Raw genomic sequence first — 25,433 nt, 5'->3', positions numbered from 1 at the left:
TGGAGTCTCCTGAAGTATTTTCATTGTAAATTCCCTCTCTGCTCTATGTAAACGATTGCATGTCATCATTAATAAAAAGGGCATTAGTGACATCTCATGGTGTACAAAGCAAACACGACAGGCATAAGAAACATGCATATTTATTTTTGCACTCAGGACACATTAAATAAACACTACAAAGGTACTTATACAAAAGATATATCCCATTTTACATCCAAAATAACAATAATTTATGGCATAAATTAAAATTATTACTATTTTATTTACAATTAAATGAAAACAACATCTTTTTTATATAATCCCTGGAATCACCCTTTCCCCAAACGGGAGGGATTCCTATCTTGGTTTCTCAGAAGGAAAGCCCACTGACATTGTGATAGACCACAGAAGGATATGACACTTTTTCCACTGGTAAAAGTGCTATGGCATTCGGGCTTCGCGATCTAAATGGATGCCTGGTTTCTGCATTATTCACCAGCCTTTCCAGACGAATATGACCTTGTTGGATTTAACCTGTCACTTTGGGTTTGTCTCTCTCTTTCTGTGACCGGTGACACTTTAGTATGCATGGGCAGCCGTGGGCACTACAGAGCTAAGGGTATGACGAAGTATGCAATAATTAACAGACTGCAGACCAAAATACAGCATCAGGTCAGACAAATACGCTTGGATTGCGCAAAAACCAGATCGTTGCGCTTGAATTGGATGGGTAGCTTGCTTTTTACCGATTTGTTATACAATATACTGATTTTCAAAAGATGCAATCTGAGATATAATAAGTTTTTAAAAGGTAAAATAAAAAATGCTTTTGGTTGTGCATAAACCATTACACAGGATAAGTACTTCGGTAATAAAGTGCATAATGTAGTGACTGTTAAAGCGTTTTTGACAGTAAGTGTGGCATTATTCACGTACTCACAAACAATGCTGGTCACCCATGTGAATGTTCTCAAAACGATTTTTAAATGAAGGCCTTTTACAATATTACTCAAATTTACATGAAGTACTACACACAGAACTAAATATAAAACGGTTGACCTGTGACTGATGGCTGTGAACTGCAAGCTACATGTTATGACACTCAACATAGTTGATAGTTGAAAAAAAAAAGAAATAAATTTCTGTCATCATTTACTTTTTTTGTCCATACAATGAAGGTGTTTTGGGTACAATGGGCCTCATTCATGAAACATTCATAAATATCAGTCTAAATTTGGAGTAATTTGCATGTACAGTAAAATGGACAATGCCATAAACTCTCCTCCGAATTCAGAAATTCCCTGTAAACCCCAGATCAATAGTAAAACGTGTGTGATGGGAGAAACAAAGCTTCAAAACTCTGAATCGATTGAATCAATTGCTTCACAAAATTATTCACTTTTTTTGAAGTGCTCGAAACACCAAATTCTGGTGATGCCTGCTGGTCAGAATGGTGTAAATGTAACAAAACCTCAGCTCAAACATGCATAAAAGCATTTTACAAACCAAATATGAAGTGTCTGTATAATACTTATTTTATTCATTTGCAGGACTTTTTTGTTTGTTTTATGGAGAGCTTGATTAATCAGGCCAATAAGAGACTGATAACCACAACTCTACCTTTGTATTATACAAATATGTCATTAAAAATGTGGAAACTCTTTACTTAAAGCCTTTGTGTATAATGCATTATAAAAGTGGTTTTAATGCATTAATTATGCCTTGTAATGCACCTATAATGCACTGTACAATCTCATGAATAATTGTAACCACAGTTAATACATTATAACACTTATCAGTTCATTGTTACACTATGCATTTTAAATTCAGTTATGATTATTTACAACAAGATGTAATGCATTACAACGCACATTATGAATAATTATAATGCATTATACTCTTTTATAACTCTAAGTCTTTCAATATAGTGCTACTAAAAATGTCTACAAAAATGTCTGTAAAAACCATAGACATATCGTACATATCAGTGAACCAATTAAATTTGGAAACATTTTGAAACCGTTATGATGTACTTATGTTTTAACTTTTTTAATTTAAATGTTATTTTTATAATTTACAAATTATTCAGTAAAAGTCTTCAGGTTGTGGACAAATACTACTGATTCTCAGAATAAACTGGAACCTAATGTTAACTTTTTATGCATGGTTAGGAGCAGGTTTTTTCATACTAATTAACATTTTGAAAATGCAAACACTTTTGGGAATGCGTCAGATCGGTTTACACACACAAAAAAAATTAATGAATGTTTTTTTTTCCCTCTGACTTTCAATCACATGTCTTTAAAATATCTTATATTGCATTCCAAGGAAGTCAGGTTTGGAACGACACGAGGGCGAGTAAATGCTGACAAAATGTTCATTTTTGGGCCAACTATCTCTTTTAACCAGTTTGCGCATTCCCTTGTAGGAAGCATCCTCAATCCTCACAGCTAGGAGTGCAGTGATCCGCATGGTTTTCTGCCGGCTGGAAAAGTGCTTCAGAATGTGAAAGCTCAAGTTGTGGTGAAGGGGGAGAAAGAGTAAATTGTTTTGGAAGAATTTCACCACTGCCTCTGTTGGAGAGTGAAATGAAAGGGGATGACGTTCGATTGTTCCCACACAGAATTACACAATGTTCATCACAATGCTTCTCTTGCTCAAGTCGAAAAGCTGACAAGAATAATATGCCAAATGACACCCACAGGACTACATTTATCTTGAGAATCCCCATGAAGAAAAACACATCCTTAGTGCTTATTCTCATTTGCAATTCAATGCTCCGAAGGATCAATGCGTGTTTACATCATCGAGACATTGTGACAGCTTAGAAGACAGACAAAAGAGGGGTTTTTTCAGTCCCGAAGGCACTTAAAGGCAATGCAGATGCAACACAAACGACAAGAGACGAAAGTGAGGTCCACAGGGATGTCAGCTCATTTTGAACATTGCCTAACTTGTAGCAATTTCAGGCTTTGGTTCTCCGCCGTCCACCTCTCTCTCGAGGCTTTCTTGTTGAGTCCGAATTGCTCTCGACATGATTGTGACATCAATCCTCCGCTGGTTCAGCCAGCTCTCTTACATCTGAAGAAAGGAGTTCTGTGCTCCTCAACAACAGGTGACCTACATTAGAGGTTAAAAAGCGAGCGAAACTGAATGGTATCTCTCCTCCACAGGGGCTGGTTGGGTACCGTGGCGTTATTTTGGTTGCGTAAGTGGTTTTGTCTTTCAGTGCGCTCCACACGCTTATTGGCTGATCGCTTCTGTGAAAGCACCACATCCATTTTTCAGCAATGGTCACTTGTTCGCTTTGGTCTGTGGCAATAGAAGCATCCCAGCACTCTTTTGCTAATCAAATCGCTCGGTGCATATGTGCACCTGTCACATGATTTGTGATTGGTTAAGATGCAAATTGAGAGTAAGCGTGAGCTCTTTTTGCACAGTTTCTTACCAACAACTGATCGGCACGTGTAGGCTGGGCCCTGCGCTGGTCATTTGAAGTGAATTAGGCATGGATCCAGCAGCAGAAGACCAGCATTGCGTACAGTGTGTGTATCCTTTAGGGGCTAAAGCAGCCGTAGAGGTCAGAGGCGGTGAGGTTAGTTTCCCACGAGAGGGCTGAGGTCTCCATGGTGGTTTTTGAGTTTCTTCTTAAACAGAGAGATGGTGGAAGGTCTGTAGAAGATGATCCATGGTTCAGACGTGGTGCTCTGCGCGCACGAATCCGACCCGCTGATTGACGGGATGGATGGGGATCTGAGAGGGAAGACAGATACAAAAAGCAGATAAGGACCAAAAGCGGTGAAGTTGATTCAAATCAAACTTTTATGCACGCTACAAAACACCCGGTAAAACCAAATGACATGCAAAATGTCCATTAACAGCAAAATGACCCCTATGAATCTGCCAGCGGCGAACAGATAAAGTAGCAAATCAAAGCGTGACTCTCCTTTACCTGCAATAAACCCTCCTGCTTGTAAAAAACAATAGAAACCATCACAGAAAATTCTAATGGTTTCCGCTACAAATAGCATTACAAACGTCTCAGGTTACTTATGTAACCGTGGTTCCCTGAGAGGGAACGAGACACTGCGTCCTCTAGACTTTAGGCCTCTAGAGCGACCTCTAGAGGACGCAGTTCGAAGTTCCCTTGATAGGGAACGTCTCAGGTTACTTATGTAACCGTGGTTCCCTGAGAGGGAACGAGACACTACGTCCTCTAGAGGTCGCTCTAGAAGCCTAAAGTCTAGAGGACGCAGTTCGAAGTTCCCTTGATAGGGAACCATCAACTTTTAACCATTAAAAATGGTCTTCTGTAGTGTTTTTGGGACATGTTCCATTTGGATTTAGTGGTTTTAACAAGCCACCAATAGAAGGCGACTGATTACCAGTAGAAACCCACAGGGTCCATTACAGTTTCCATTAAAAGTCCCATTATAACCGGTAAACCCATTACAAATTTTGTGATGGTGTCTATTGTTTTTTTCAGCAGGGATGGGGAAGAGGAGTTAGTTAAATCAATCAGCATCATATTAGCATCTCAAACTGAAGAACATGCTCGTTTTATAGCATGTGTACTTACTTTACAGTAAGATGCAGGAGCAGCTTAGCCACCATGGCTATGACTGTTAGCGTTAGCAGAGCAGCTAATGCGTAGATGGTCCACGCTGTAAAACACAACATGTTTATTAGTGACAGTAAAGCTAATGCAGCATCATCATTACAGCTGTACTGAAATCTAAGGACTAGATCTCGAGTAACTAGAGTGTAAAGAGTGGATGGTTATGCAAATGCAAAACACAGAGCTAACATAAGCTAAAATTGAAGAGCTAATGATAAAAAAAAAAAACATTTCCCCACCTCTGAAATTAAAAGTAATGTTGCTACCATGAAATCATAATGAATTAATATGGGATCTCTTCCAATGTATATACTGTATATGTATGTTACAAAGCTCAAGACTCATGAAAGAAGGAGGCAGGAACTGGCAAACATGACTTTAATAACAAAATAAACATAAACAATAAAAAAGTCAGTTCTTGGCAATATAAAATGAAGCAACATTTCGACTATTGTTATGATGTTAGTGCACTGTATAGTTGGCCATTAGGTTGCCTAAAGACTGTGTTATTAGACTAACTTTAGTAATTTTTAATGTTCAACTTTATTTCTGATTTAAGCTTTAATAGCAAAAATGTTTTCAGAATTTGGCATGTTTCATATACAGTATATACATAAACAAAACATTTATCAAATGAACTCTGCTCAGGTCAGATTTTTTAAATCTTAAATTAATCTTTTAAAGATGAATAGCAAAGTTCAAACAATCAGCATTTATTTCAAACTGAATTTTCTTAGAGTAAAATTATTCCTCGTAATTGTTCCTTCCCTGTATTGATTTTTTAACTAGATCTATACTTTTTTAGTTCTTAAATTAAAATAAGTGCAATATACTTGGCAACGGATATCTGAGCATATATAAAAAGATGTGTATTGAATATAAAAATGTATGAGAAAGTATGGTTACAGCAGTGAACTTTAGTCAGAGTAAATCACCTTTTTTTGTTTTATAACGTATGCAGTGAAATTGACTAGACTATGACTAGTGTATATGATATCTAGTAAACTACTATTGAGGATGAGAAATAAGTAAGGAAAGAAGTAAAAGGAGCAGAACTGAAGCGTAATGAAGAGAACTGGACACATACTGGTGCTGTGGCCCGCGGTCCGGCCCGGTTCATGCCACTGACCTGGCATGTTTGCAGGGCTTGATGTGATTACATAGTACCGGAGGGAGGATTTTCCATTCTGACTGGTGTTTGATTTTGCTGTAGTGCTTCCCGTATGCGGCTGTACTGTACTGGTGTCCTCTTCATCACCATCGTCATCCTCCTCCAGAGGTGTGACGGCTTGATTTCTTAAAGCTGTGGGGAAATTATCAGCAAATGAAACACAAATAAAACCCCAAACATTCCTTGATAAGATATGCATCATCTGATTAACATTCATAACGTCTCTTTCTCAGCTCTTTGAAAATAACATCATGTCTTTCAGTCAGCGTTGCAGACGCAGATATAAACGCAGTATGTGGCGTTTGAATCAAACTCTGCCTGCAGGGGAAAAAGGTTCTGTAATAGTGAAAGCCAATTTGCTTTGCTGACCTTTTCTTTCAGAAAAACCTTTTTCCATTTCATACTTCCCACTCCCTTTTATTCTTCCTCAGATTGTGATTACTGAACTCTGCCTCCCCAAACACAACACAAGTGGCAGCGTGTCTGAAAATTGTTTAGATATGACAAAAAGCACTGCTTAGACGTATTTGGCTTTCATTTATTTAGACTATTTCTTGACTATTTTATTCTAAAGTCATGAAAAAACAACTGACAGTGTTTGGTGTCATCTGTTTTTAGGCCATCTATATACTAGTGTGGTTGCAATAGTGAACAAAATACGCTACTGCTCAAAAGTGTTGTTTTTTGGTAACACTTTACTTAACCTTCTGGGATATGAGGGTGTTTTGGGGCCATGGAGAAGTTTTGACATGCACTGACATTTGTGTTTTTTTCAGTATCAGTAAAAATATTAATGACTAAGGTCTGATAACACTGTATTCAGCACAAACTGGGCTACAATAATATGCGAGGAGCATGAAAGTACATGTTTGTGTTTTTGAGAAAACAAAGTTTATGTGTGGTTAGTGAAAAACTAAAATGTTTACATCACTGAAATAAGGCCATAAAACACATACAGAATATTTGTTAACAACACTTTTGAGAACTGGATGTGGTAGACTAGAGTTTTTGCTACAAAGTGATGTGAAAATGATCCTGTTCATGGCTATATGTATAATGCATTATAAAGGGTTATTAAAGGGAATAATGCATTATAATTATTCATAATGTGCATTGCAATTCATTATATCTTGTCGTAAATAATTATAACCAAATTTAAAATGCATAGTGTAACAAATAAGTGTTATAATGCATTAACTGTGGCTACAATAATTTGTGAGATTTTATAATGCATTATAAGGTGCAATACAAGACATATTCAATGTATTAAACCTACTTTTATTATGCAATATATATATAGGCTTTAAGTAAAGTATTATCAAAAGTTTATTATGCTCATCAAACTGTTATTTTATTTGATGTAACATAGAGCAAAAAGAGTCATATTGTAGGAAAGTATTTAAAAATAACTAAAATAGTTCTAAATAGAAAATAACTGTTTTCTATTTTAATCTATTTTTTCAGCATTTTCAGCATCATTACTCACATGATCTTTCAGAAATCATTCTATGCTGATTTGCTGCTCAAGAATATATTTTTTAATGCATTCATGCTGAATAAATGTATTAATTACAACAACAAAAAAAATCCAACTGACCACAAACTTTTAAACAGCAGTGTAATATTTTCACACACTTTTTTTGCGTAACATCTGCAGGGACATGAGCGTACTGTATATAAGCAGAGAGTCAAATGTTAACTCAAAAGAAAGCCTCACCATGATAAAGAACAGAAAATCCTTGCGCCTCATTTGTCCTGTCTGAGTAAAAATACAAAACGACGAAGTCTGCAGTGATGTTCACGATGTCCCGCGGTGGATTGCGGCCATCAAATCGCGCCACCACCTGATTGGAGAAGCCATCCAACAGCTCCACCATATCAGTCTGATCCACGATATTGAAGAAAGTAAAGTTGAACAGAATGACAGAAGCACCTGGAACCTGGAAGAGCGACATGACAAAGACAAGACAGCTATCAGTATGCCAGGTACACATTATGAGTTTTGGCTCGGGCAAGCCCTCTCTCCATTAAGATATTAAAGCATTAATTGTACCTGAATGGTCCAGTAGCAGACCCTGCCAGGTTTGTATTTGTCCGGGAAATCAGGAGAGTAGATCACTGCGGAGGGCGATGTGTAGTTTCCCCCACAAGCACCTACTTTTGCTATTAGAGAAAAGTGACAGCTTCAGCTTTTACTAGATAATGAAAGGAAGAGGGTAAATGACAGGGTTTTAACTAGATTTGTGAGGATGAGGCGATCATCAGCATCCTTTGCACAGATAATAAGACTATAAAAAACGTACTGTCGAAGACTATGACGCGTCCGTCGCCTCCACATGGCTGAGTGTGATCTCCAAAACACACATGGTTACACTCTGTGCTCGGAGCATCACCGTGACGATGGTAATCAATGTCGTTGCCACAGAAACAAGCATAGCCTGATTCCATACCGGCGAGCTGAAAGAAAAAAATCCAATCATAATTCTCTCACGCCAGTGCAATCCAACGGTGCAAAAAAGCAAGCCAAATACAATATATATTATTGACTTCCCACGCAAACAGATGCACATGATTACATCTAGAACAAATATTGATTCTTTTTTATTTATTTTTTGCTGAATCACTTCATTAAGTGTGAAAAAATAGATTAAGTCAGGACAAAAATCACTATTCCAGGTGTATTCCATGTATATTAATACACATTTATTAAAAACAATATTTTTTATTTTGAATCAGTTTTTATATTTTCTACTTTAATTTTTTTTAGTTAAAGCTTTTATCATTTTTAAAGGGATACACTGCAAAAAATGACTGCTTTGCAATGATTTGTATCGTGAAAAGCGCTATAGAAATAAACTTGAAAAAAAAAATCGTAGTATTTTTGTTTTGTTTTCTAGTTATAAATATCAAAAAGGTGCATTATTTTACAAGTAAAAAGACTTATGTATAAGTCGTATATGTACAATATATCTTGTTTTATGAAAAAATATCAAACTTTTGTTTCATTTTTGTTAAAACAAGCCAAAATATCTGCCAATGGGGCAAGAAAAATATTCTTGTTTAGCCTTTGAATTATATAATTTTTCTTACCCCATTGGCAGATATTTTGGCTTGTTTAAGCAGATATCTTATATATCTTAAGTCATTTTACTTATCAAGGGAGTGCTTCTTGATTCAAAAACGTTTATACTAGAAAACAAAAATAGTAAGAAAATAATTTTTTGCAGTGTAGTTCACCCAAAAAAATGAAAATCCTGTAATCATTTACTCACCCTTAAGTTGTTTCAGTCCTGTATAAATTAACTTCTTCTGTTGAACACAAAAGAAGACATTTGGAAGAAAAGAAAAAAGATGGTCCCCTTTGACCTCCATAGGATTTTTTCCATATTAAGGAAGTTAATGCAGACCATCAACTGTTTGGTTACCCATATTCTTCAAAATATCTTCTTCTGAGTTCAACAGAAAAAAGAAACTCGTGCAGGTTTGGAACATCTTGAGAGGGAATAAATGATGACAGAATCTTCACTTTTGGGTGAACTATCCCTTTAAGTTTGTATAAATTTAGACCTTGCGCAAAATATAATTTCTCATTTTTTGTCTGTTTGTGAGATTCCCACATAATGAGTTAAATTGTGTTTTATAAAAAAATTAATCATTTTAGCTATAACATCTGATTGGATGGGTTTAAAACTTTTGTGAAGTAACTAATAAAAGTACACATGTAACCAAGCATGAATTGAATTCTATATTGATAACACTTTATTTTACGGTCTACTTGTTACACATTACATACTTACTATTATAATAACAATAAATTATGCATAATTACATGCAGGTAACCACAAGACAAATCCTAACCATATAGTACGTCCATGTAGTTCATTAATATTACTTAAATATATAATTACACTTAAAGTGCAACCCTATATCCATGTGGCAAAACATTGATTAATATTAATGAACCTGACATAGATGTAGAAAAGTTTGAGACATTAAGACACCAAAACAAATTAAAAGGTGTTGTAATAACCGTTATGCATCACTCTGTTCTATGACTTGCTGTCGATTGCATTTCCCTTGGTGGAATATGTACCTTGTATCTTTGGTTGCGGCAGAAGCTGATGCAGTTCTGAATGGTGAGTTTGTTGGAGGTCTGGTAGCCTCCAGATAGAGGTGTTGGATCACCGCTGTCCTTAAAACAGCCCAGGTTACCAGGCACTGAAGGAGAAAGAGAGGGAGATTCATTTGCAAAACTTATATATATCACTGGAAAACATGGCACAGGCATAGTGGGGTCCATGTAAAAAATGAGCAACATCAGCCATAATTCAATACAGTAACACTGCAAATCATTAACTTCTCTCTGCCGGTAAATCGTCTGGAAACGTGTCTTAAAGACTGAGGTGTTTTATGAACTATGATTAAAACGGCATGCACGGCCCGAACAGTGTGAGAATGGAGAGAGCTGGATGTGACTAAACCTCATCCTAAGGGAATGCACAGATGGATTCTGGGGGTTTTGTTAATAATGAATTGAATGAGGTCTCAGGGTGAGAGAACACAGAGGTCAGAAAGAGAAAGAGAGGGTGTTGGAATCTAAAAATTGTCTTAAAGTCCATGTCAGTGCCACTGATGATGACACCAAACATCCTAAGCCAGCAAGTTAGTTTCAGCAAGGAGAAACTTGGGAGTGCAAACACCCAGCAACTACCCAGAAAAACCTAGCGACCGTATATCTGCTCATACCGTTCACAACACATACATGCCTTTTATGCACAACATGAATGGATGATTGGGATTCGTTTGTGTGAATGTAAGTGTATCTGTTTTATCAGAACAGTAAGTTAGGAAAGGTTTGATTGCAGACTGATGATAAGGATTAAAAGAACCCTCTCAGACACTCCAGAACTCATCTCGGCGCAAGTCAGTACTCGCACAGGCCTCGTTCTGCTCGCTGGATACAAAGAAAAGTTTTGTTTTCAAAGGGATACACGTTGGGGCCAACTCAGGCCACACACACACACACACACACATTCTGCCTCTCTGCGTCTGTGTAGAGGTGTTTACTGACATATTTGATGCTGTTTGATGAACAGTGAAATTCTAGCAGGAAAAATTCAATTATCAAGTTCACACAGTCACAACACAAACACAGATTAACTACTACGACAGATCGTGACGGTGAAGCTCATCTCCATATAAACATTTACATTTTCTCTCAAAATCTGTTAGATATACTGCAAAAAAAAGATTTTCTTACTTAGTATTTTGGTTTTGTTTTCTAGTATAAATATCTAAAAATTCTTGAATCAAGGTGCATTTACTTTACAGGTAAAATGACAAGATATTATGTCTTGTTTTCTGAAAAAAAAAAAAAAAAATTGTGTTAGTTTTTGCTTAAAACAATCTGCCAATGGGGCAAGAAAAATATTCTTGTTTAGCCTTTGAATATTAAGATCATTTTTCTTACCCCATTGGCAGATATTTTTGCTCGTTTTAAGCAAAAACAAGCAAAATTTTGATTTATGTATAATGCATTATAAAAGTAGTTGTAAGGCATTAATTAAGTATGTCTTGTAATGCACCTTATAATGCATTGTACAATCTCATGAATAATTGTAACCGCAGTTAATAACACTTATGAATTCATAGTTATAGTATGCGTTTTAAATTCAGTTATATTCATTTACGACAAGATATATTATATTACAACACACATGAATAATTATAATGCATTATACCCTTTAATAACCCTTTATTATGCATTATACATAAAGGCTTTAAGTAAAGTGCTACCAATATTTCTTACTATTATCAATATTAAAAAAAGATGCATCATATTTTTGTGGAAACCATGATACTTTGACGAATAGAAAGTTCAAAAGAACAGTATTTATTTGAAAAGGCAATCTCTGGTAACATTCAGTTGCATATGAATATAGTTATTAATGTCAATGATGTCAATACCATGAAATATTCCCAGTTTTTCCAGCTTAGTTTTCATAAAACATCTGTGTGGATTAGGGAGGGAGTTTTACGTCATGCTCCATAGCTCCGCCCTCAGTGAAATCTCACCGGTCCGAAATAATTCAGCTCAACATTTGCTCTGATTGTACTACATAGTACAAAATGTGCAAAATTAGGCTCTTATTTCGAAGGAGTAAAGACAATTTGTGTTCCTTTATAACTAAAGGTATTATTAAAAATGTTGGCCAGACTATAAGAAGAGTTCAACAGACAAAGACTGTGCAAACCCCACAACTTTGCTGCTTGTCTAAACACAGACATGTACAATATAATCCACAGTCTGTTCCTCTCATTAATAAGAGTGTAAAAAACCACCACAAAAAACTGCAGCGCAACGCCTCCCTCCCCCTCGTAAATCTGCAACAGTGTCCACATGAGCCGCATTGAGTCAAACACGGGCCTGTTCTAGTGGACTCGATCCGAAGATGATCCATCGCTGCCAGCCAGGAATTTCTGGGTGGAAATTAAATGGAAGACTGCATATAATTATGATGGTTAGATAGAGGACAAAAGCCTTAATTACACTGATATGCTTTTACAGAGAACAGAATCTCATTTTTCACTCTTGCATGCCTGCAGAAGAGGAGGAAAGAGAGAATTTCTCTTGGCCGTTCCTTCAATGGCAATATCTCTGAACTTGAAAGCAGGACATTCTGCTCTCCAGGGCTCATGCAAGATTAAAGAGTGCAGGTCTTCTGCTTCTGACAGAGCGATTGTACTTTACCATCAATTTATCTGTCCTTAACCTCTCATCACGCACACGCTTTGCTTCCCCCATGCACAAAAAAGCACTCATCTCTTTTACCAACACAGCTGCTGTTTTTAGGCGACGCCATGTTTCTTTAGTTAACGTACCTCAGAAAACTTCAAAAGAGAAGTGCAGTAAAGACAAGAACTAACAACTGCACATATCCATGCTCTAAAAGTAATGCAATTGACTTCAAAGTGTAGAGTGGAATTTGAAGATTTTATAAGCTGGCATTACGTGTGCTAATGTGCCTCGTTTAGACTGGCTCGCATCCAGATACGGCTTTCAGGAAACACACACGTTCACAATGGAAAGATGCAACACACACACATGTATTTTTTTTTACAGCCAGGCCTGCATCTGCATCTCAACACGGAACGAATTGGAGTCTTAAATTAAACACAGTTGGGAATGTGGCTGGTTCCACTGCTGAAATGCATAAAATTATTAAAAGCTTCACAAAAACACTCTGTGATATTTGATGCTGCGCAGGCCCATGATCAAATATCTATTCTGTGTTTTCTTAACGTTGCGGGTTTGATTGCTGTATGGGGCATCTCAGGAACACTGACGACAATCACAATCGTGCCCTTGAGCAAGGCACCTGAGTTAGTTCACCGTAAATCACTTCAGAGGAAAACTATCTGCTAAATGACAACTAACAAAGAGAGAAAAAAACCAACCTTGATGTACAGGTTACAGGCATAGAACGTAACACTTTGAAAAACACATCAGATTACAATTTCATTCAATGGCCAAGTTCCAATCTTTTGAAAAATGTTAGGGACAAATTCATATTACAAGCAGAGCTGTAAAGTTAGCTTATTAATTTTTAATGGATTAATTATTTTAAAAAATGCAATAAAAATGAATGCAAAAGTACTTTTCCTATGTAAATTCACTAATTATATATATATATATATATATATATATATATATATATATACACACACATATATATATATATTTTTTTTTTTTTCAGATTATTGGAGAAATTACAAATTGTAGAAATTGTACAGAAAATACAAACTTTATGTTTTTTGTTATTGAAGTGATTAAATTTTGCTGGAAAATTCTGCGTTTTTTCATTGGAACAACATACATAGAAGAATCGTTCAGAATAAGACCTAGAAAGTGTTACGAAAAAGTAAACTTTTTCATGTTGACCAGTGTTATTATTGTTAACTAAAACTCTTAAAAAGTATTTTTGTTATTTGAAATGAAGCTGAAATAGAAGAAAATTTAAATATTGGATGAAAAACCTAAACTTAAAAAAATGTGAATGAAAATTAGAACAAAAATAAAATAAGCTAAAGTTAAAGTAATAAACTAACTAAAATAAAAGCCAAAATTATAAAAATGAAAACTGAAAATATAAAAATAAAAGATCATATTAAATATGAATAAATACTATAATAGGGTATAGAAAAATACAAAAATAAGAGAGAGAGAGACAGAGAGAGGAAAAAATAATATTTTAATAATTCTGTTGAATAATTAAAACTAGGTTCATAACCTCAAATTATGTAGGCCACTGAAGTATCAAATCAATTAATGCAACCACAGTGAGAGTTTTTACATTTGAAGGAAATACAGTATTTCTTTTATCCAAATCTCAATCACAAATTCCATTTACGGTAGATTTGATGTGTAAATGAATTAACAGCAATATATCATAAATGTGTTGAAGTGACCAGTCCGTGCCCTTTTGTAAGCACATGTGGCACGTAATTATCGATAACGTTCCATTTCAAGCCCAGATCCTTCATCACAAGGCCACCAGCTGTCTGCTTTTCCCAATAACCCTCTTCTGAAGAGTCTTCAAAAACTCTAGAGCACCAGTAAATTCCACCGATATTCTCTTAAGCGCTCTAGAAGCGGCGATATTGTTCAGAGCAGAACCGACGGTCTCTGGCCTTATATCGCACATCATATCTCCGCTGCGGTGAGTCATCCGTGCTTTTCACAATTTAGATTTTCATTATTGCAGGGCTTTATGGGGGTGACGCAAGAGTGATAGACGTGTCACAAGTCTGCTGAAGCGGAGAGGCAGACATAATGGCTTTCAAAAGCCGAGGGAGAGAGAGACTGACAAAAGGAAGAAGGAAAGAAACACACAGATAACAAACACAACATCAAACGCTGCACTCCTTGGCAAATGCACTTGGCAGAAACAACGGATAAGCTTGTCTGAGAGGGCCTCTCTCTTTCCCTCTTTCATTCTCTCTCCATGTTATTAAAATAAGGTAATTACAGACATAAATTCAGATGACATCTGGGGTACGTTTTTTCCTCTTTCTTTTTGCAGAGGATTGTGGGTGTTTCTTTTTTTTCTTTCCAAAATACATTCATAAGTTCTTTTCTGTGCCACACCCTGCAGACTCTGCCAGGAACACTTTTAGTCGAGAGCCGAGATACACTTGAGGGAGAGGGGATGAAATAATAAAGAGACGTCTTGTTATTGCTAATAAGACAGTCTGTCTTTCTGAATGTTTAAAGGGACAGTTCAGCCAAACATTGAAATTCTGCCATCATTTGTTCACCATGTTTATTCACCCACATGGCATTCTTTCTTCCATAGAGCACAGCAGGAGAAACTGTAATAATGTGCCGATCGCTGTTTTCCACATAGCAACAATGATAGGGATCTCATGCTTCAAAAAGGGTGTAAAAGCACCATAACAGTATCATAAATGTTTTGTCAGGGGGCCAGAAGGGAATACTAAGGGGTCCGTGCATGGAAAAGTTCTGAGAAAAAAAAAATTAGGTAGTAAATAAATTTAATTAAAATAAGTAAACAAAGTCATTTAAAAATAAATGCATAATAAATCAATCTTACAGTAATATAGTGAGTAAAAGTAATAATGTAAATATAAATTTGCACAGTATAAACTTCTGAAGGTCTAATCATTTCTAATCATTTCTGAAGGGGAAAATTCAACTTTGCCATCAATGGAATAAATTACATCTTAATATATATTAAAACAACAAATATATTAACAATATTACTGATTTTAATGTATTTTTCATCAAATGAATGCAGCCTTGGAGTACAAGAGACTTCTTTCAAAATCATTAAAAAATTACAAACTTTTGAAAATGCACATTATATTCCAAATCCAATTAATCATAGACCAATGTTGTGAATCTAGTCAGCTGATTCTTTGAAACAAATCTAAATCAGAATAATGATTTATTCATGAATCAGATACGGCTACTACTCCTGCATGCATAAATACACCAGGTAGAGCTGGAACAGGGCAAAAGTCAACATTTTCAGAGAATAATGTTAAAGTTTCATTCATCATGTAAAGCATTTATATACATCCTCAGAAGCTTTTATGAGACTTTATAAAGTCCTGTTCCATGAAAAAGAACAATTAGTACAAGAAAATAAATCTTCTTTTTTTCTAGTACTGTTTATGGATAGAGCAGTCTGAACTCATTAAGGTGAAGGTAGAAAGGCTAAATATGGGTCATATAATAATAATACTAATGATAAGACTTGGAACAGAGTCTCCTTTTCCACAGGCATCTGATTGTGCCAGCTCACAGCGTGCTGACTTGCTGAAATAATAAGCCCAAACAGATTAGAAAACATTAACTAATTTTGTGTAGTCCACATACACAAGCCCACACATAAGACTGCCTCGCACCACAACAACAGAAGACATATTCCTCTAGCTGTCGCAACACAAATTCATTAACACATCTACGCTCGTGTCAACACCTCGTTCTCTCAGGAGGCGTTCACACTGACAGACGCTTTATTGCTGCAGGTCACTTAGTTGCTGTATTGTTGATTGTATAGGCGTTGCTATTGCTTGATGCTTTAACGTTGGTGGGCTGATAGTATCAATGAAAAAATCAAAATCTCTTGCAATGGCCATGTTTTTTGTTTTTTTTTTGCACATGGATACAAGTCATATAGAATAGTGAAGCTGATCACAAACTTCTACCAACTGTTTTTTTGTTGTTGTTGTTGTTGTTGTTGTTGATACTGATATTTAGGGATCAGGATGCTTGATGACAGATAAAATAATATCAGCCATTATTACTATTTTTTATTTAAATAGACTAATGCAATAATGCAATTTTAATAATGCCATCATTAATAATAAATTTTAATAGAACATTTTAAAAAATAAAATTAATTTATTTAATGAATATTAATTCACATTTTGAATTTAGTGAACATGTATTCACTCAAAAGTCAAACTCATTTGCATAAAGTTCAGATCGATGGAAACAACTTCATGTGAATTACGCATTTTTTTTTACATTTTGAATTGAATGAACATTTATTTTCTCAAAATTCACTAAATAAATAAACTGGAAGTTTCTCACATGACGTCTTCATTCTGATTGGTAGCTGCCGCATCCCATTGCTTCTCATGCAGCAAGTCAAACTTTCTTCAACTTTGACACATTGCTACAAACACCTACACTTCACGTTGCTTCAAATCATTATTTCACATTGAAAATGATTTCCGGTTGCTGTCAGTTTGAACACCGCTTCAGGGAAACACAGTGCATTATGGGTAGAGGAGGGTTTTTAAACACCAGCAATTATCTAGTTGTAGTACTGCACTTCACAGTTTGGTGTAAAACACCTATAAAATGACTATATTAAGCATTTGGGGTTTGCTGATTTGTTGGTAAATCACTCAAAAGAGTCCTCACATCCTCTTTTCTGCTTTTGGATCTGCTTGTCTGCCATTAATTCAGATACTAAAGCTGTGTTCCTGTTTTGGCAGGCTCCCTCCTCTTACAGACACACTTACCCAGCCCAGAGTACATGTGTTTTGGTTTAACTTTTGTTCCCTTTTTTTACATTACGACAGCTGGGTCTGCTTCGGAGTGAAATTAATTTGTTGATGTTGTGGATCATTCCATAAAAAACAGACTATTAATATGCTTTCATTTTCTGCTCGGGGGAATTTGACAGTGTAGCTTTGTTTATGAGGCAGGCGTTTCTGACTGAGCTTTTGTTTGTGTTATGCCGCACTTTACCCACGACCTGAGCGTCTATCATACATTTAGCAACTGAGATTTACACTGGGAGAGAGAGAAAGTGAGAATCAAAGGAACAAGTCAACAGGGTCATTGCAAACATCTTGAGTATAAATCTACGACATGCAAGGAACACAAACACCAAAGGCCCCTTAACAAGGGACACATGAGCCCTGCTGCGCAACTTCATGGCAGACTTTCCCATGCCGTGCATCTGCAAGGTGGCGGGCACATTGCACTCGTCGTGCCTGAGGCCGTGTTACGACACAATTGAAGCCGAGATCAATGCTTTTCACCACCACGGCCTTCGGGGAGCGACTGCATGCTTAATTAAAGATTGAGGGAGGCGCTCTCAAAAGAAACAGCATAATTAAAGTGTTTTCAGAGGCCAGATGAGTGAAATAGCAGGAATGAACAGTGAAAAGAGCTGCATCGCTCATCCCTCGCTGGACCTGCCTTGGGTCACGAGGTGCAAAAACAGCACCTGTCTTTGATCTCCCAAAACACAAGAGGGTTCATTAACATCTGCTGCATGGGGGAAGAAAAAAACCAGACATTTGCGCTTTGCTGTTGTTAATGAAGATGAAGGATCAGGTATTAAGAGCCATTATACGTATTTCATCAGTCTGCTCAGTCATTCATGAGATAAAAAGTGTCATGATAGAAAGGAGGGAATTCATATGACCATATCTGTGTGTGCATTTAAAGGAAAAATTATGATTAAAAGATCTGCATTCGAACTGCACATGCAAAATCAAAAACATGCAGCGCAACCAGTGCAGTGTAAATGCTGAGTATTTTGTTTTTTGTTTTTTTAGGGAATCATAAGTATACAGTGCGACCAATGTATTGTGATTCCCGAATGAGTCAGATATCATTAGTGAATCAAACACATAAAGAGATTGTGCTTATTGCAAGGTTAAAGTAGCTCTGTATAAAATTACCATATAAAAAAAAAAGTTAATACTACTTTATAAACTATTATTGTTTTCAAAATATTTCGGTAACACTTTACAATAAGGTTCATTAGTTAACAACATCGGTTAACATGAACTAAAATTGAACAATACATCTACAGCATTTATTAATCTTAGTTAATTTCAGCATTTACAAATGCATTAAAATTACAAGTTGTGTTTGTTAACATTAGTTAATGCACTGTATATTAACATGAACTAACAATGAACGACTGTATTTTTATGAACTAACATTAACCAAGATTAATAAATACCGTAATAAATGTGTTGATCATTGTTCGTTCATGTTAGTTAATACATTAACTAATGTTAACAAATGACACCTTATTGTAAAGTGTTACCAATATTTCTTCTTTACAAGTACTGAACGAATGGAAGCATTATCTGAACTGGAATTCAAACCAGAGAGCAAAACCGTCATCATTAGATTGCATTCCCATGCCTGTTTGACAGTCGATGTGGCACTGAAACCAGTCTTCTCATCTGTTATTGTGGCACATTAAAGAGCAAATCCAAGCATAACCAATCATCACACACACACCAGTGAGCGATAGCTGAGCATGAGCATTGATTAAAGGCAGGTTTACTTTAACAGGTGCTGTTGTTGTTCACTTTAAGAAAATAAACTATCTGTGAGGAATGCAGCCGGTTCTCTTATGACTCTCACTTGACTGTTAACCATCCCAATTATTTGGCAACAAACTGAATATTTGCTTACTATAAAAGAGCACAGAGTGAAAGTAAACATGTCCCATCGTGTTAATCTGCACATTGAGTGATCTGAATCAGTGCCAGACTATAAAAATACTTTTTCGAAGTTGTAAATGAAACAAAGATTATTGCACTCTTACTAGAAAATACCATTTTACTCTTTCTAAATCATATTGTCATGAAATAGGTCCATGGACTTTCATTCGCTCGCCACCAGAGGTCACTTTTCCATCAAATTGACTCTCACACCGGCTGTCATATATTACCCTGGACTGCATTTCCCATGATTCATTGCACTAAGTATACACAGCTGTCTCAATCACACGCTCACACCTGAGAATTATCACACAATCACACACCCTACATAAACCATGGACTTCCTCTTCCTCTCTACTGTGTATTGTTCTGCGTATAGCACTCTCCTAGTGTTAGCTGCCTTACCGAGTCATTCTGTTTAGTTCCTGTATTGTTCTGCATTTATTACTCCCCTAGTTTTAGCTGCGATATGTAACCTGTTTCTTGTTTTCTAGTCTGTTTCCTGAATTTACCTGTTTGTTCCTTATCTGGACTATCGCTCATTACCCCTGTTGTCAAGCCCTCTGGATATTGTTCACCGATCAAAGACCCACGCTTGCCCTCTGATTATTTTTGCCCCCTGCTTGTGTTTTTTGACCACCTCTTTGTTTAATAAAGTTTGCAAATGGATCCACACGTCTCATGTCTCGTTTGCCCCGTTACACATATATTCAGTGCATTAACCGCCATTTCTTTGTGAAATTTACTAGCACTTTCTGAGTAAAAATTGTACCAAAGTAAATAATTTTCAGTATATCGACATAGACATTAAGCTCCTCCATTATAGACGAGAAGTCCTATGTAGTATTTCAACATCCTTTTTGTTGATATGAAATAATACATAAATGTGCGTGCGTGCGTGTATGTGTCTGGTATTTATCACTTTCTGGGGACCAAATGTCCCCACAAGAATAGTAATACCAGTAAATCTTTATCTTGTGGGGACATTTTTTGGTCCCCATGAGGAAACAAGCTTATAAATCATACAGCATAAAGTTTTTTGAAAATCTAAAAATGCAGAAAGTTTCCTGTATTGTTTAGGTGTAGGGCAATAGAAAATACAGATTGTACAGTATAAAAACCATTACGCCTATGGAATGTCCCCATAAAACATGAAACACAACGTGTGTGTGTCTATGTGTGTTGGTAAAAGAGACAGTAAGTCTACAGATGGTTAACATGATAAGACAGGTTACTGTTATTCAGATAACAAAACAACAGCTAAATAGAGCAAACAAGGGAGAAAATCTACCTTTCTCGTATATACTGCAAAGATAAGTGTCATTTTGCACTTGACAGTGTGCCTAATGGAGATTGGGGTAAATTCTGTTCTTTTATCCCACGTAACAAATAGTGAAGCAGCCTCAGGTGTGTGTACACGTGTCGATTGTGATGCTACAATTGCACAGACTGCTTTCTGATTTTAAAGCATAACGACCGCCTGGAGCTAAAAAGTCCAACAAATCGGCTTGCTTTCATTGCCAACACTGTGGGCATCGCGGCTTTAGGGTACCACCCAAGACCCAAGACCTATCTAATGATATCCAAGCCGAAACGGGAGCATGTACTTGATATGGGCGATGCCCTGAGAGCTGACAGGAATCTGGGACATGAAAAAAATCAGATGGGTTACAAGCCAGTACACAAAAACACATTTACGGTAAACCAGACCCAAATCAGTGAGCCTAACACAGAAGACAACTGGCTGTGACAAAAGCTGTCCTAAATTTGCCTGCTATTGAAGACAGTCTCAGCCTAGAGGGGCATTAGTTGGGTGGGCTTTGTAAGCTCTACTCAGGCGCAGAGATAAGAGGCATCCAGACAGATGAATGTGTGTATGGCACTTTTGGGAAATGGGTCAGTGAGTGTAATTGTGCTGGACAGTGAGTACGGCTCTTATTTGTGCAATTGGAGATGAAGGAGGAAAATTAAGTTAAAGTCACGCATCACAACCCTGAGATGGGCTATAGAACTTCGAGAAGCAGGCCTTAAACTAGCATGGAACTAGGATGGAGTGCATGACTGAAAAAAACAACATCAAACTGATGGATGGCCATAAACTAACAATACTAACTAGATTTTTCTGAACAAAATGTTGTGAGAAAGTTCTGTGAAAATGCTATGCAGTTTCAATGTGTTCTCAATGATTTTTAGGAGAGTTTATTATGAAAGGTTTTGAGAAACACCCAGGATGGAAGGAATAAAAATGCAGTCTTTTTAGTACAGCGTTCATCCGTGTAGTTGAACATTCAGCCAATGAAATCTTGAAAATTCACCACCATTCAAAGGTTTGGGGTCGGTAAGTTTTTTAAATGTCTTTGAAAGAAGTCTCTTTTGCTAACCAAGGCTGCATTTATTTATTTATGTATTTGTTTATTTATTTTTTAAATCAAAATACAGTAAAAACAGTAATACTGTGAAAAATGATTACCATTTAAAATAACTGTTATCTATTTTAATATATTTTAACATGAAATGTATTCATGTGATGGCAAATCTGAACGTTCAGCAAAAAATCATTCTTTGAGCTGATTTGATTTTCGTATTATGTTCTCATTATAATCAATTAAAATTTGTGTTCATATTTTTCTTAAAACTTTGACACAACTTTTTCAGGATTATTCTTTCTCAACAGATAATTTTTTTCAACAGAAAGTTAAAAACAACATTTATTTGAAATAGAAATGCTTTGTAAGTCTTTACTGTCACTTGTGATCAATTTAATGCATCCTTGCTGAAAAATAAATAAATCTTACTTCAAACCTTTGAATGACAATGTAAGTCTTTCCAAATAAAACAAAACAAAACAAAACAAAACAAAACAAAACAAAACATAATTTAATTTAATTTAATTTAATTTAATTTAATTTAATTTAATTTAATTTAATTTAATTTAATTTAATTTAATTTAATTTAATTTAATTTAATTTAATTTAATTTAATTTAATTTAATTTAATTTAATTTAATTTAATTTAATTTAGACATGAATTACTATAGGACCATAAATCAAAAATTACATTTTGAACTGACTATACTTTCTATCCCTCACACTTTTGTTTGCATCATATTATGGAACCATGGACCCCTGAAACAATTTAAGTGGTACATCAAGCATGAATTTCACCAGTGGTCATTAAATGCATACATTTTTTTTTTCCTAATTAACTGAGCTAAATTAACATGTTAAATTGACCGCCCTAATTTATGCATTTGCTTGTCATGAATGATATGCTGGGAGAACTTCAGATTGAGCTCTAACTACTGAGACTACTTCAGTTTTGTATTCACATTCTACCCATCCTGTGATACTATGTGTCAGCTCTTGTTTATGGGGTGTGATTAGTGAGATGAAACTGAGGAGCAGGGGCTAACAGACACACACACACACACAGAGAGAGACACACACACACATTCTGTTTCTCTGCCAATACAGTAGAAAACACACTTAGTGGGATTATACAGATCTGGCTGACAGGAAAATGAGTTTGCACTCGTATACACATGCACACACATACATGCCCGCGAGACACACACAGAAAGACTTATTCACTAATACAAAGAAAGAAAGAAAGAAAGAAAACTCTGCACTGATTATATGAAACAATGTTGAATACAGGTTAAGAGAAATGAATTATGAATCTAATGCTTTGCTGTAAACACAATACAAACACAGACTCTTGTATACGATCTCTGGGTGGAGAAGGCAAAAACATCAAGTGATAATAACAAGCACCACAAACGTATCTGTGCATGCTGGGACAGTGAGATTTCTAATGGAGCAATTAGAGTCCTTTCCAAAAATGCGGTTTTGCATATTAGTTTTCATAATCCAGATGATGGGAACTTCAATTTTTTGGCCTAGTTCCTTATTTAACTTGTGCTCATTGTTCATTATAGTTTCTATGCTAGTTTCTATGTTAATGCTTACTTTGGCAGGTCGGAATATCACAGTATTTCCAGTAGATTCCGTCCTCGAGATCTGCGATATAACACCACGGCCGAACATCTCCATCTGGGTTCCTGTGGAAGAAACACTGTTAAAATCACTGCAACTTTGAAACCACACACTATTTGAGCTAAAGTAGTTCAACAACATTAATTTCCCCTTTAAGAAAAGTAGTTAACTACAATATAAGCTACTAACAAACTTTAGTTGTGGCAATTTGAAGTGACTCTTTAAGTATGTTACATCGTTACAGCAGTAGTTGGCGACAAATGACTTGTCTTTATGGGTGAATCACTGAATCATTCATTCAAGTGTTCAAAAATAATTATTCATACAGGAACTATTGCTCATGTGATGTTTAAATATTTACAGAATGCTTGAGGGACATACTCCTTTTATATGACATAATTATCATATTATATAACTTACCTGTAACTAACTAGCAAACAAACAACTATGATATAATTTAGAGTGAAAACATAAAAATTATTATATTACCGCACATAACTTTCCATTCAACAGTAAACTAAACAACCTTTTCTATATAACTGTAAAGAGTGACAAGCCGTGTGAATCACTGGATTGTTTATAAACCAGATTAAAGTGATTAACATTAAAATTATTTCTCTGAACAAAGCAAAAGGATTCAAACTACACAATATCTGAGAAAGAGAGACCTTCTAGCACCTTTGGGACATAATATAATGCAATATACTGTGACATTAAAATAGCAATGTATACTAACATTTAAATGTTTTTGAAAGAAGTCTCTCATCCTCACCAAGGCTGCATTTATTTGATTTAAAATACAATAAAAACAGTAATACTGTGAAATATTGTTACGATTTTAAATCACTGTTTTCTATTGTATTTTAAAATGTAATTTATTCAAAGCTGAATCTTCAGAACCATTTCATAACCATGGGTGGTGATGGCGCAGTGGATAAGACACATGCCTTTGGTGTGAGAGACCCGGGTTCGAATCCACTGTGAGACACCAATGTGTCCCTGAGCAAGACACTTAACCCCTAGTTGCTCCAGAGGCGTGTGACCTCTGACATATATAGCAATTGTAAGTCGCTTTGGACAGCTAATGAATAAATGTAAATTTCATTGCCACAGAAATCATTCTAATATGCTGATCTGCTGCTCAAGAAACATTTCTGATTATTATTCTGATTAGTTGTGCTGCTTAATATGTTACATTGTTACACTGTTCTTTGATGAACTGAGCATTTAAAAGAGCAGCATTTATTTGAAATGATATATTTTTGTAACATTATAAATGACCTTAGTGTCCATTTTGATTAATTTAATGAATCCTTGCTGAATAAAAATATTAATTTTCTCACCAAACGTTTGAAAAGTAGTGCAGCTTCTTGCTTCTTGTGAAAAAGTAGCTGCACTACATTGAAAAAAAAAAAAATGATTCATTGAATTTACTAAATTTTTTAAAGGTAAGTGGTCACAATCAATTTATTTTAGCTACATTTAAATAAACTAATTTAGTTTTTTTTATTTATTAAATGTAGCTAAAATAAATTGTTTGCAACCACTTACCTTAAAAAAATTTTTTGGTGTACTATGAAAACAGCTGAAAGATTGTCACGCTACTGAAAAAAAAAAATGTTGAGTTTGTATAGTCGCTGCTTTTTGGTTAGTTACTGCAGATAATTTAGTTCAAGCGTAGCTGTCACTAAAGAGAAAAGCCTTTTAAAGGGATGTCAGTCAGACAGAAACACCCCCTACAGCGGGAACCTATGTGCTTTATTGAGCCTCTTTCTCTCCCCTGCCCTGTCCATCCAAGAATGTCCACCTCCAGGTCGGCGTCTGCGCGTATGCCCGGGGAAGGGCTTTGTTCCTTTCCAGACAGTGACCTGAGGAGCTCTCCGGCTTTGTCTGCTTCAAAACCCCTTTAAGCTCTCCGGTGTGTACTTTAAACCCTGATGCCCAAACCCTAAAAAGTCTTCAAACAGGGTATTGATTACAAGCACACAGCCAGACGAGGCAGTGATTGGTTGAGTACTTGGTGAACCGAACATTCAACATAAAAAGTCTGAGCGAACCCCGCTACGGGAGCCTGCACCGCCAGAAACAACGATAATTGCGAGAAAAGCTATTCTTCTAGTCTTTTAGGAGTCACAATGCAACATCTCGAGCTCGACCC

The 25,433-nt window shown here is 35.9% G+C and overlaps 1 protein-coding gene across 2 annotated transcripts in view; it reads right to left on the bottom strand.

Annotated features, from left to right (window-relative positions):
• Nucleotides 1–126: 126 nt before the first annotated feature.
• The window catches only part of LOC306871079 (kremen protein 1-like), a 69,761-nt gene continuing 44,454 nt past the window's right edge, over nt 127–25,433 (bottom strand). The window contains exons 3-10 of one of the 2 annotated variants that reach the window (XM_079418769.1): nt 23,249–23,340; nt 9,862–9,986; nt 8,072–8,225; nt 7,822–7,931; nt 7,486–7,708; nt 5,727–5,900; nt 4,559–4,643; nt 127–3,732 (exon numbers count right to left, since the gene is read on the bottom strand). In XM_079418769.1, the coding sequence (XP_079274895.1) occupies nt 3,576–3,732; nt 4,559–4,643; nt 5,727–5,900; nt 7,486–7,708; nt 7,822–7,931; nt 8,072–8,225; nt 9,862–9,986; nt 23,249–23,340 (1,120 nt within the window). In that variant the 3' untranslated portion in view covers nt 127–3,575. Of the gene's footprint in view, nt 3,733–4,558; nt 4,644–5,684; nt 5,901–7,485; nt 7,709–7,821; nt 7,932–8,071; nt 8,226–9,861; nt 9,987–23,248; nt 23,341–25,433 lie in introns of both variants that reach the window. The other variant, XM_079418768.1, reaches the window with a different exon arrangement.

This window comes from Barbus barbus (assembly GCF_936440315.1).
Source record: "Barbus barbus genome assembly, chromosome: 6".
Classification (NCBI taxonomy): Eukaryota; Metazoa; Chordata; class Actinopteri; order Cypriniformes; family Cyprinidae; genus Barbus; species Barbus barbus.
This window is presented reverse-complemented; position numbering and strand designations above follow the sequence as displayed.